This window comes from Carlito syrichta, unplaced genomic scaffold, assembly GCF_000164805.1.
Source record: "Carlito syrichta isolate Samal-C Ts95f unplaced genomic scaffold, Tarsius_syrichta-2.0.1 Scaffold315142, whole genome shotgun sequence".
Taxonomy (NCBI): domain Eukaryota; kingdom Metazoa; phylum Chordata; class Mammalia; order Primates; family Tarsiidae; genus Carlito; species Carlito syrichta.
The window spans coordinates 27928-41302 of NW_007259238.1; the positions used below are offsets into that span (position 1 = coordinate 27928).

The following is a 13375-nucleotide window of genomic DNA, read 5'->3' on the forward strand; positions in this document are numbered from 1 at the left end:
TTCCTCAATAGGGACATGGCTCTGTAATTCAATAAAATACACATAAGCGAAGAATATAATGGGGCATGCGTGAGTTATCTATATGAGCTGGCGTAATTCTCTTGTTTTTGGGGTTTGGCAGGAGTATATGTTTACTTTAGTAATAATATAGTAACGGGGGGGTGGGGGGTTAGCGTATATAATTCTATATATATATTATATTCAACGCGCGTACGTGTACGTGTACGTGTACGTGTACGTGTACGTGTACGTGTACGTGTACGTGTACGTGTACGTGTACGTGTACGTGTACGTGTACGTGTACGTGTACGTGTACGTGTACGTGTACGTGTACGTGTACGTACGCGTATTTGGGTGTAGTGGTGTGCGTAAATATGTTATGTCCGTCGAGCATGAATTAAATAGCAGCTCATGAATATGCAATGAGGAAATACAATACGCAATTTGGGCATGTCTACAATTCAATTGTCTACATCCAGGCCTCCTGGCCTTGCTGAGTCAAGACACCCCCCCCTTAAAAATTAAAAAATACCAAAGGCACTTAATTCTCCCGTGACTGGAAAAGAGGGTGAATGGCCCGTTACCATCGTGATGTCTTATTTAAGAGGAACGAGTGGGCGGTTCTAAGTGTTATGGCCCTGAAGTAAGAACCAGATGTCAGATATAGTTTCAGTATAGCTACCCCCCAAGGACAAAAAAATAGAGGGTTCACACGTGTCAAAAAAGGGTATATGTATGTTGTAAAATAGTACATGAAACCCTGGAGACTTGTTACTGGTAAGGGCTCTTCCCTCTCTCCCCTACTTTAGGCCCAAATTGAGAGAGACCCTACACTGTTCTCTCTACCCCATCAATGGTAAAGTTTGCCAGAATAAACTCTTGGATTCATCACACAAAGGTGAAACTCTAGAATCCTAAAAAAGTCTCCTCCATCAACCCAGAGGGATCTTCCAATTACCAATGTAAAAAAATTGGGATTCTCAAACTAAAGATCACAAAAGATAAATGCCCATAATTAATCTTTCGTGACATCTCCCTATTTTCCCAATCCAAGTCTCTTGCCCTCCAGATTCGTTCAAACAAAAAATATTACAACTCCTTTTTGACACATATCTGCAGGGAGACTTTAACTACCCATGGAGTTCAATTTCTAATAGAGCCTCTAAAAGAGGTCAAACATTGCTTAAGTATGGACCTCGCATCATCCAATTCAGAAATAAAATATATTTTCATTATATTATTACCTTTGCTCACTATTTTAATGTATATCTTAATCTGTATTGCTAAGTGTTGTTGTGAAGGGCGCTTTGATTCTAAATACCCATGGGGTTGTCGTCTTCCTTAAACAGTTATCTGTCTTACAAGCATGCATTATAAGTTTATTTTAGTTTACTGGAATACCTATCTTTAAAAAATCCATATTAAATCTCACCCACTTGGTACAACAAGGATAAGCCACAGTAGCTGCTATTAAAAATCAACAAACATCCATCAATTCATTAGCTACTGTGGTCTTGCCAAACTGTCAAGCGCTGGATATGCTCACAACAAAATGTAAAGAAACATGTACGTTATTAAATAAAACATGTTGCTTCTGGATTAATACTTCCTCCCAGGTAGAAGAACACCTACAGGTCATTAAAAAAATAATATTAAAATCATTGATTCTTTAAGGGAACAGACAGGCTCAGGACCCAGTTGGCTACAATCCGTTCTATCCTCTCTAGAGATCCCTAATAAGTGGACATGGATGGTCCCCTTAATAGCTCCTTTTCTTGTATTGCTCATATTTGGGCCATACATAATAAACCTTCTTGTAAAATTTGTTTCTTATCGCCTAGAGTCCATCAAACTTCAAATGGTGATACAGATGGAGCCTCACATGATAAAACCTTTCTTCCATGGCCCATTAGGCAATCTTTTGAAAGATTAACTGCAGCAACTTGAATGGACTTAGAGTCTATCATTCTCAGTAATCTATCACAGAAACAAAGAACAGAGTACCATATGTCCTCACTCATAAGCGGACCTTGAACAATTATTATAATACTATAAGAAAGGGATTGGCAGCAGTGGGAAATTGCCAGGGGAGGCAGGGAGGAGGATTGGCAGTAGTGGAAAACTGCGGGGAAGAGGGGGCACATCTCATCAACAAGGGTACCTGCATAATGAACACTTGCATACCTAACCCTGAATTGTACCCCACATCTTTAAAATTAAAAAATTATTTAAAAGACTAACTACCACATAAACAACACTCCCTAATAGCTTTAAAAAGTCAGAGCAGTCATCTCCCCTTTCCCCTAACAACAGTTAGGCATACTACTCCAGAGGTGGGAAATGAGAGAGGAGGTAGTCAGATGCCGGCTAGGCAGACACACAGGGAGGGTCTCGAGGAAAAGTAACACCTATGGAAATGTCCCTGCACTGCCCCCATTATACATAACAATGAAAAATGTGGTTAATGTGGTTTAAAGCATCCTCTTGAGCCAGGATGTTTTTTTCAAAGGGACTTTTTGCCATTTGAACGCAGACACAATAACTTAACTAAGTGTCCTAATTCAACCTAAGCTTATTATATCATTAGTGGGCCAGGCTCAGTGGGTCAGCTGGTGATCCCAGCACTTTGGGAGGCCGAGGCAAGTGGATTGCCAGAGCCTGCGGGTTCAAGACCAGCCCAGGCAACTTGGCGAGTCTTCATCGCTACAATAAACAGACAAAAAAGAAAACTAGCCAGGCGTAGTAGCACACGCCTGTTATTTTGCCTACTTGGAAGGCTGAGGCAGAAGAATGACGGGAATCCAGCAGGTCGACACTGGGGTGGCTGGGAGCATGCCACTGCACTCCAGCCTGGGCAACAGAGTAAGACTTTAACTCAAAAAAAAAAAAAAATCATTAGCATTATATTAACATTGAGGTTTTACCCCCTGAGTGGGCTTTTCTATGGTACTTATGGGTAATAATCAAGATGGAGTAACTTTAGACAAGGGCAAACATGTGTAGTGAAGGCTGGGACCAGGAAAGAGCTAAGAGGGTAGGAGGCGAATAAGATGCAAAGGAGAAGAACACCCCTAAAAGGGAAGACAAAAACCCGAAACACCCCACTGTGGGTAACCCATTTCGGGTCCCCTCTCTTTTTCTGGAGAGCTTCGTTACTTAATAAGCTGCTTCTTTCACTCAGCCTTTGGGTGTCCACATTCCTTAATCTTCTTGATCATGGGACAAAAACCCGAGGTTGCTGGTCTAAGCCAGCAGTGGAATTAAAAACTCCTGCAACAGTAACACATAATACCATATTACACCTGCTCACATGTCATTAGCCATAATTTTGCCACATGGCGGCTCTACCTAGATGCAAAGGGAGGTTGAGAAATATAGTTTTAATTTTGTATCCCCAACTAAACACTGAGGTTTTGGCTTTTTCTTATGTGACAGAAGATGGAGATAACATGTGCTGGGAACAGCTAACACTGCCACATACATTGTGCATTTTTTTTTTTTTTTTGAGTTGGAATCTCACTCTGTCGCCCAGACTGGAGTGCAGTGGCCGCTCCCGGCCACCGCAGCCTCAACCTGCTGGGCTCCAGCGATCCTTCTGCCTCAGCCTACTTCGGAATTACAGGCATGCGGTACCACGCCCGGTTGATTTTTTGATTTATTGTAGAGATGAGGTCTCGCCAAGTTGCCCAGTGTCAATGTTACTTGGCATAAAAATGCTCCTTCACAGTTGCTTTTATGAGAACCAACACATGCAGTTACACAAGCGTTCACTAAACAATTTACATGGTCACACCTAGCAATCCTGCTTAAGACAATTTAATTATACCCATAGTTTAATTATGCTGACTCCTTGGCCATAAACACAGCTTTTATTAATATTTACTTTATTGAATAACTTCCAGGAATACAGAAACCAAAGCAAAAAGTGAGTTTTAAACTTTAAAAATACTGTATATAAATTTACAAATGATAAGAGTGCAAAAAAAAATAAAGTGAGTCATCGTAAACAGTAAGTGATAAATTGGTGCAAAGAGAAAAGGTAATCTATGGTTTCAGGGAATTGTTAGGTTAAGAAAAGATGAGCATTTTCACAAGAAAGGGATATTTGTTACAGTTGTACAATAATACAATAAATTAAATAGAAGACGTAACTAAAAGTAGTAATAAAACATACACAACTCACTTTTTCACCTATAAAAATGCTATTGTCCATTGGGTGTTCCTCTATGCTTCTGCTATATTTGTTAAGAATTGAAAATTCATTGTTTTCATTCCCAAATTTATAGAGAAGATGCTGAAATTCAACTGAAGATTCTAAGGGCTCGATTCCATAAGAAACATTTTCAAATTGCAGTAGTCCTCTGTAAAATTAAGAATAAAAATGCAATTGCTTTTAATCAAATTTATTTTGTGAAACTGATAAAATAAAAAGAAAAAATAATAAAGATATAAAACATTTTGAATCCAGTATTTTGATCCAAACTCTGTCTTACAGATGACTCTGAAGAGACAAAGATTTTCCTAATCCACAAAAGCAACTTTTCATTTCATTTTTATAGTTATAAAAGTAGCAGAAATTACCCAATTGAGTTCTAGATGTACAAATACACAGTATCACAGTAATTAAGTAATCATCCCATTTTTCAAGTCAGTGACTTAATTAAAGCAATTTTAAACAGAAATCTTGGTGAATTTCTCTCTGCAATGCTTTTGAAAAATGATTATACTGCTTATATAAGCAAATATATATATAATGAGCAATTTTTCTTACATATATTAGTAGAACTATGAAATGACACTTGTTAATTTTACACACATACACACCAAGTCCAAATAAGAAATTAAAAGCAAGATTTTAAAGAGTAAACAATTTGTATAACTATTCTTCCTTGAACACAGGTAGCAGCTCATGTCATTACTCCCTAAAAAGAAAATTTCAGATTCAAATTTCAAGGTTCTGTGTAAGAAGCACTTGTGAAAACAAAAATCCTAGCCAGGCTCGGTGGCTCAGCCTGTAATCCCGCGCCTTTGGGAGGCTGAGGTGAGTGGATTGCCTGAGCCCGCGGGTTCAAGACCCACCTGGGCGGCGAGACCTCATCTCTACAAAAAATCAGCCGGGCATGGTAGTGCATGCCTGTAATTCTGGCTACTCGGAAGGCTGAGGCGGAAGGATCGCCGGAACCCAGCAGGCAACGCTGTGGTGGCCGGAAGTGGCCACTGCACTCCAGTCTGGGCGACAGAGTGAGACTCCAACTCAAAAAAAAAAAGTAAAGAAAAGAAAACAAAAATCTTGCACTACAAAATGAAGGTGAAGAATTTTCTGACATAATGAAAAACTCTCTAAGTACTAAGAAGAAAACTCAATAATTCCTGAAAAGTTCAAGGTCAGGATATCATCAGAAAAATACAAGTATTATATTTAAAATTATTTGTTTATATATAATTTGCCTCCTCACGCTGAAGATGATTTTCTTGAGAAAAAGCATCTTATATTACCTTTATTTATCTTTATATCTCCAAGTACTAGAACACATGTGGTTTATGATGGGCTTCATAAACACATTTTTAGTCCAGTGTTTTAATCCAAGCTCTGTCTCAGAGATGACTCTGAAGAGACAAAAGACTTCCCTAATCCACAAAACTAACTTTCCATTTCATTCGTTTTTAGTTGTAAAAGCAACAGAAATTGCCTAATCAACTGCTAGGTGTACAAGCATACAGCATTACAGTGTTAAGTAATTCCCCTGATTTTCTAGCCTGTGACTTAGTTATCCTAAACTTAACTCCTCCAACTTTTGTGGTCAAGCATGTACAATTGTCATTTTTGTAGTTAAGAAAGATAAGAGCTAGAGCAAGGAGATCAGAAACTCTAAACCTTCAGTAGGAATTGGGGTTAGAAATGTCTCTGGTCAGTAAGTAAAGTAAGGAGAAATAAGAGAATTGAAAACATGTTCAAAGGAGGATATAATCTTCACACAGGACTCCTCCTCCAGCTCTACACTTAATATAAACAGAACAAATTAACTGCAGCCAAATATAACTATGGTGTTCTGTAATCAACTATAGAAAATAACCTCAGTCCAAAGCATGTGTTGAGTGTGACAACAGAATTCGGATATCCTTCAATATTTCCTTGATAGTAGCAGTGAGTCTAGGAAAGAGAAAAAGTAAAGTGATTACCTAGGAATTGACAAAACTATCAAATAACTTCCTATTTCCATGCTTGATAGACCCCTATGGCTATTTTTCACAAGCTATATAGTTTATATCAGTATGAGTAAAGTGACATTCAGAAAAAGTCTCCTCACATATTCCACTTTCACTATATCCACTTTCACTATATCAACTACTCTTTATAGAGTATGACTTGAAATTGCTATTCTACACTCTGCTTCTAAATGTTATCTCATGTTTTAAAGTAAAATTATTTTCTGATATTTAAATTTAGGTCATCAATTAAAAGGCAAAGATTATGAATCTGTATTTCTTTAAAAATCTAATATGCTGCTAAAAAAGAAACATAAAACATAATGACAATGGAAAATTAAAAGGCTACGTGTCAACACAAATGAAAAGGATGTTCTGAAACTACTAATACAAGAAATGTAGGCTTTAAGGCAAGAAGCATTGCTAGAGATAAAGAGAGACATTTTATTATGAGAAGAGTTTCAATTCACCAGGAAGATAAAAATATTCCAAATTGGTATTCACTTAATAATACAACTTCATAATATCTTAAGCCAAAATTGAAAGAACAGTAAAAATTTTTTAAATGTATAATTATAAAAAAGATTTTTGAACCTAATTTTTTTCAGTAACTGATAAGCCAAGCATTCAAAATCTACCAAAAATTTGAACAACATGTGTAGCAAACAACCTGATTAAGATATAGAGAGAATACTATATGTAAAAACACTTCCTAAACACATATTTACATAAGGGAAACCATATTCTGGGCCGTAACAGCACTCAACAGGTTTCAAAGGACTGAAATTGTAGTTTGGTCTTTAAGCATGGTTACAATCAAACTAGGAATATAGAAAATAGCAAACATTGTCACAAAAAGAAAGATTACATAATTTCCAAGATTCGATGGTGTTATAAATTTTGGTATTAATAAATGTAACACTTCTTATTAACACACTACTTTATTATGGGACGAAGGGAAGGAAGAATGAGCAATAAAGAGAAAGGATGGTCCCATCCTGTATAAGTAAAGCGGCATGGTGTCCAATTTAATATTTCAACAGGTTTTCACTATATACCAAGTTTGTGTCAGTTTCTAGGCATTGAAGTGACATCAGTGAATAAAACAGACCAAAAGTTCCACCCTTGGGAATATTATATTGCACTGGAAGACAGAAAATAAACCAAATAGGTAGGTAGAATATATGATATATCATTGATAACTACCATGGAAAAAGTAAAACAGGTTAAGAAAATACAAAGAGTATCAAGGGAAGAAAGTTAGTCAAGAACTACTAGAGTGATCTTGGGTAAAGACCTGAAGGAAACAAGGGAAAAAGACATGTGTGTTTCCTGGGAAAGAACAAGCATTTGGATCCCAGGAAATAGAAAGTACAAATATTTGAAAGGAAAAACATAGTTGGCATGTTTGAAGAACAGCAAGGAGACCAGTGTGGCTGGAACAAAGTCAACCAAGTAAAGAGTAAAAGAAAACAAGGTCAGAGAGGTCAAAGGAAACCAAACTGTGTGAGGCATGGGAGACACTGAAATGAAATGAAATGGGGACCGCTCCCTGGAAAACTCTGAACAGAGAAGCAATACAATCGGACTAGGTTTTAACAAGATCAATCTGGTTGCCATGTTGAGAATTGACAAGGGATGGGCAAGCAGTGTAAGCAGGGAGGTCTTTTCAGGAAGTTATGGCAATAATCCAAACTAGACATGATGTTTACTTAGAAATGGGCAGTATCAGTAGATAAAGGCAGGGAAGGGGTAGAATGTGGATATACAGTTTGAAGGACACAAGATGAGTAAGAGTTATTGATAGAAGAAATAGGTGAGTTAAAAAAAAAAAGAAAAGAAAGATTTTTGATCTGTGATTTGTGTCCAATAGTGTTCCTTAACTTATATTCACTCATTCAACAAAATACAAAAAGTAAATGAATAGTATTCATTTTTTTGTGCAATGTGAAAGGTGCTAAGTCAATCTAATTTGTCTTTAGTTTACCAAGACTTCAGGAAAGCCTAATCATTAATAAATAAATGTCTTAAGTATATCCCCCGTGAATCCTGAGAGCTTTCTTTATTAAGAAAGTATTTACTTAATGTAAAAAGGTTATTTAAAAAATACCTATAAAACATAGAACTTAAATTCTTACCTCAACATTTGAAGTATGAGAATTCACAGATCCTTGATCATACAAATAAACCATAAAATTATCTGCTAAAAGATATCTAAATATAAAAAAGGAAAAATTTTTAATTATTCTGTTTAAAACACATAAAGCAGCAGTCAGTAAACTGGCACCCTCAGCCAAAATCTGACTCAACCTTTGTTTTGTAAATAACATTTCATTGGAACACAACCACACCCATTCACTAACATATTGTCATGGTTGCTTCCTACAAGAGCAGAGGTTAAGCAGTTTTGATAAAGAACATATGGTGCTCAGGTCTAAAATATTTACTATCCTGACCTTTAGAGAAAAAGTTTGTCAGCCTCTAACATAAAGGTAGTGTTGTATTTTGACATATATTTAATTTTTATTCAAAGCAATGGGTATTACTCAAAATAATTTTCCTTACTTAATGGATTCCTTTAAAGAAAATGAGAAAGGACTGCAAGAAGAGGGAAACGCATTTTAAAATTTAAAAGATATGAACTGGACGTAGGATTATGAAAGTTTACTTCCTTAGTGCTTTCATTCTTTCTAAGTTTTACTACTATCCATATGTATTACTTTTATAATAAAGTGGAAGAGCGCTGTGTAAAAGTCACATTCATCTGAACATATGTACTGAAACTTCAAGCCTAAGTTCTACTTTGATGTCATTTCCTGTGCTTATGCTATTTTAGTTATGCTTTCTTACTCATGCTCCCTCTTCAACTCAATGTAACTTAACTAGACTAGACTACATGGACTTGCTTCTGTTGAGAAGCCTTCACTCAAACTGATCTCACAAAAGCTACTAATGAACTCCTAATTGTCAAATCCAAAAGTGAACTTGAAATCAAGTAAAATACTCTGCAGCATTTCATGCTGTTGATCACATTTCCCTTCTTCATCATCTCTTCCTCATTGTTAATGATACCACTTCCCCCTGGTTGCCCTCATGTCTACTTTTATAAGTCCCTCTGTTTGGATCCTCCCTTCATCCCTTAAACGTTTCAATGGCTGTCAATCCTAGACTGTCTTTCCTTCTCACCTTTAACATTCATCCTCACCTCTATAAATCGATCTTGTCCATTTCTGAAGCTTCATTTACTACTTATATGAAAACATGGCTTTGATTACTATAGCTTTGCAGCATATTTTGAAATCAGGTAAGATGACTCCAGCTTCCTTCTTTTGGGTCAAGATTACTTTGGCTATTCAGAGTCTTTTGTAGTGCCAAAGGAATTTTAGGACAGTATTTTCTATTTCTGTGAAAAATGTCATTGTAATTCTGATAGATATTGCATTGAATTTGTAGCTCCCTTTGGATAGAATGAACATATTAATGATATTAATCTTTAAGTCAATGAACATAGAATATCTTTCAATTTATTTGTGTCTTCCTCAATTTCTTTCATTAGTGTTTTATAACTTTCAGTGTGCAGGTCTTTCGCCTCCTTGCTTGTGTATTCCTAAATATTTTATTTTTTGTAGCTATTGTAAGTGGGATTATTTTCTTGATTTCCTTTTTGCATAGTTTTTTATTAATGTATACTGATGTACAGAAATACTACTGATTTTTGTATGTTGATGTTATATCCCACAACTTTACTGAATTCAGTTATAGGTTCTAACAATTTTTGATGGAATCTTTAGGGTTCTCTATATAACCATATATCCATATCTATATATAAGATTATGTCATCTGCAAACAGGAACAATTTAACTTCTTTCTTTCCAATTATGATGCTTTTTATTTCTTTCTTAATTGCTCTAGCTAAAAATTCCAATACTATGCTGAATAAAAGTGGTAAGAGTGGGCATCCTTGTCTTGTTCCTAATATTAGATGAAAAGCTTTCAGCTTTTTACCAATAAGTATGATGATAGCTGTGGGTCTGTCCTATGTAATCTTTATCATGTTGAGGTAAATCACTACATGTGAGTTAAAATCTGCAAGAAAATATCTAAACTTTTATCATGTAAGAATGCTGAAACCCACACTTTTCTTCCATGTTCTGAACTAAATTAAATGCTAACTGGACATTTTCCCCAGCAATGTCCCACAATCACTTCATGTCCAGCATCTTCAACAGTGAGTCTATATTTCCCCTGACTCAGCTCTGTTCTTTTTCCCTTTATCCCACCAAATCCTTGCCTCCACTTTATTCAATTTGTTACAAAATATTTTTTTTTCTGGCACCTCAGCATTTCTCAAAATTAAACACACAAACAAAAAACTCTTTACCTCTACATGGACATTGTACTGTTTCCTATTGTTTCTCATGTAAGCTATTTCCATAGCTTCCTAATGGTCATTAGACTTTCATAATTATTTTGCAAGTAATTTCCCAAAATAATATAAATATGCCTCATCCATCTCCCAAGCTTCAATCCCTACATTTCTTCTCAATATTAATAGTCCTAATAAGATGCTCAAATGCAATGTGAGTTCTCTTACTTTTCCTCTTATACTCTCCAAAAGTTATCTGGTTTATCATCCACTATATTCTTTTTTTCTTCTGTCTGAAAGAGTAACCCTTTTTTTGAGAGAATTCTTTGTTATCTTATGCACTGAATTATTTGTTTACACATTTCATCTCTCTTTTTCTTTCTTTAAAAAACTTCTCAGCTAAAAAAACTTCATGTTTTTCTTTTAAAAAAAAAATTCATCTAGAGGAAAGGGTCAGATGGCAGAAATATTACAAGCCAGAAGGAACTGGAGTCCAACTTTTAACATTCTTATAGATAAGCAATTCTAACCAAGAATTTCCTACCCAGCCAATATAAACTTCATCAGTGATGGAGAGTTAAAATTGTTCCCAGACATATTCCTAAAAGAATATGCCATCTCTAGACCACATTCCAGGAAACAGTTAAGAAGGTATTGAACACAGGAAAAAAAAGAAAAAACACAGCCATGCACATCACAAAAGTACAGACAAACACAGAAAGCATAAAAAGCACCACAAAAATTAAAACAAACACATAAGTAAATACAGAAGGTAAAAGTAAACAACACCATAAGAGCTCTATGTCAAGGAAAACTCTCACATTTCAATAATCAACTAAATGTGAATAGACAAAATATGCCATTGAAGAGACACAGAGTGGCAAACTGGATAAGAAAAGCATGATCCAACATCTGCTGCCTCCAGGAAACTAAACTCACAGACTCAAAGTTGGAGGCTGAAAAATGATCTTTCAGGTGAACAGAAAACAGAAGAAGTCAGGTATAGTTATCCTGATATTGATATCTGACAAAGCAGTCTTCAGGTCATCAAAAGTTAAAAAAGAACACAGAAGGACACTACATAATGATAAAAAGCTCAATCCACCAGCAAGAAATATAACATATATGCACCGAATACATAGCAGCAGGTTTTATGAAACAACTACTAAGTAACCTAACAGAGGACACTGACTCTCACACAATCATAGTTGTATACCTAAAAACCCCACTAACAGCTTTAGATAGACTATCAAGGCACAAAGCCAACAAGAAGATTGAGAACCTCAAGGCTCAGTCAAATGGACTTAATTATATCTACAGAACACTTCACCCAACAACTACAGAGTATACATTCTACTCATCTGCACATGGAACATACTCCATGATGAATCACATTCTCGGAACATAAATCAACCATGAGCAAATTTCGAAAGATCAAAATAATACCATGCATCTTCTCAGATCACAGTGAAATAAAAATAAATATCGCTACCAACAATGTGCCCCCAAAACAGGCAAAGACATAGACACTAAACAACCTGCTGCTGAAAGACTTCTGGGTCACCACAGAAATCAAGACAGAAACATTCCTGGAAACAAACATTCCTGGAAACAAACAAAAACAAAGATATATCTTATTAGAATCTCTGGGATGCCATAAAAGCAGTGTCAAGAGGAAAATTCACAACATTGAATGCACACATCAAAAAAACAGAAAGATCACAAGTAAACAGCCTAATGTCAGATCTAAGGGAGTTGAAAAGGAAAGAACACCAAAATCCTAACTATAGCAGAAGAATCCAGATCACCAAGATAAAATCTCTGTAGGAGATAGAAGAAAAAAATTATAGAAAGGATCAACAAGACAAGAAGCTGGTTCTGGTTCGCTAAAAGGACATATAAGATTGATGGACCCCTAGCCAGTTTGACTTTAAAAGAGAGAGAGAAAAAAAAAAACCTAGATAAACACAATTAGAAAACAAAAGAAGTCACAACTGACCGTGAAGAAATTCAAAAGATTATCAGAGATTACTATAAAAACCTGTATGCAAATAAACTAGAAAAACTAAAAGAAATGGAGCACTTTCTGGCATCACACAACCTCCCAAAGTTGAATCAAGAAGAAACTGAAACTAAACAGAGCAATAACAACCCAGGAAATCAACTCAGTCATAAGAAACCTCCCCACCAAAAAAAAGCTCTGGACAAAATGGCTTCCCAGCTGAACTCTACAAGACATACAAGCTGATACCAATCTTACTGAAAGTATTCCAGACAACTGAGGACAATAGAATTCTTCCTAGTTTATTTTATGAAGCCAACATCATATTAATACCCAAACCTGGCAAAGACCCAACAAAGAAAGATAATTACAGGCCAATCTCCTTAATGGACATAGATGCAAAAAGCTCTAGCAAATCGGATCCAACAACAAATCTCAATTATCATTTACCATGACCAAGTGGGCTTCATTACTGGGATGCAAGCCTGGTTCAACATTTGCAAGACTATCAATATAATTCAATACATTAACAGACATAAAACCAAAAATCACATTATTATCTCATTGGACACAGAAAAAGTATTTAAAAAATCCAGCATCCCTTCTTGATAAAAACTCTTGAGCACCTAGCATAGAAGGAGCATTGCCCAAAACAGTAAGAAACATCTATGATAAACCCACAGTCAACATTTTGCTCAATGGGCAAATGTTGGAAGCATTCCCCCCAAGGATGGGAACAAGGCAAGGATGCCTACTCTCACCTCTTTTGTTCAACATAATCCTGGAAGTCCTAGCCAGAA

The 13375-nt window shown here is 35.9% G+C and overlaps 1 protein-coding gene across 1 annotated transcript in view; it reads right to left on the reverse strand.

Annotated features, from left to right (window-relative positions):
* ADAM32 (ADAM metallopeptidase domain 32) overlaps window positions 1-13375 on the reverse strand; it is a 61352-nt gene that overhangs the window by 21780 nt on the left and 26197 nt on the right. Inside the window, exons 4-6 of the mRNA XM_021706106.1 lie at window positions 8346-8421; window positions 6075-6151; window positions 4184-4361 (exon numbers count right to left, since the gene is read on the reverse strand). Coding sequence (XP_021561781.1) covers window positions 4184-4361; window positions 6075-6151; window positions 8346-8421 — 331 coding nt within the window. The remainder of the gene's footprint in view (window positions 1-4183; window positions 4362-6074; window positions 6152-8345; window positions 8422-13375) is intronic.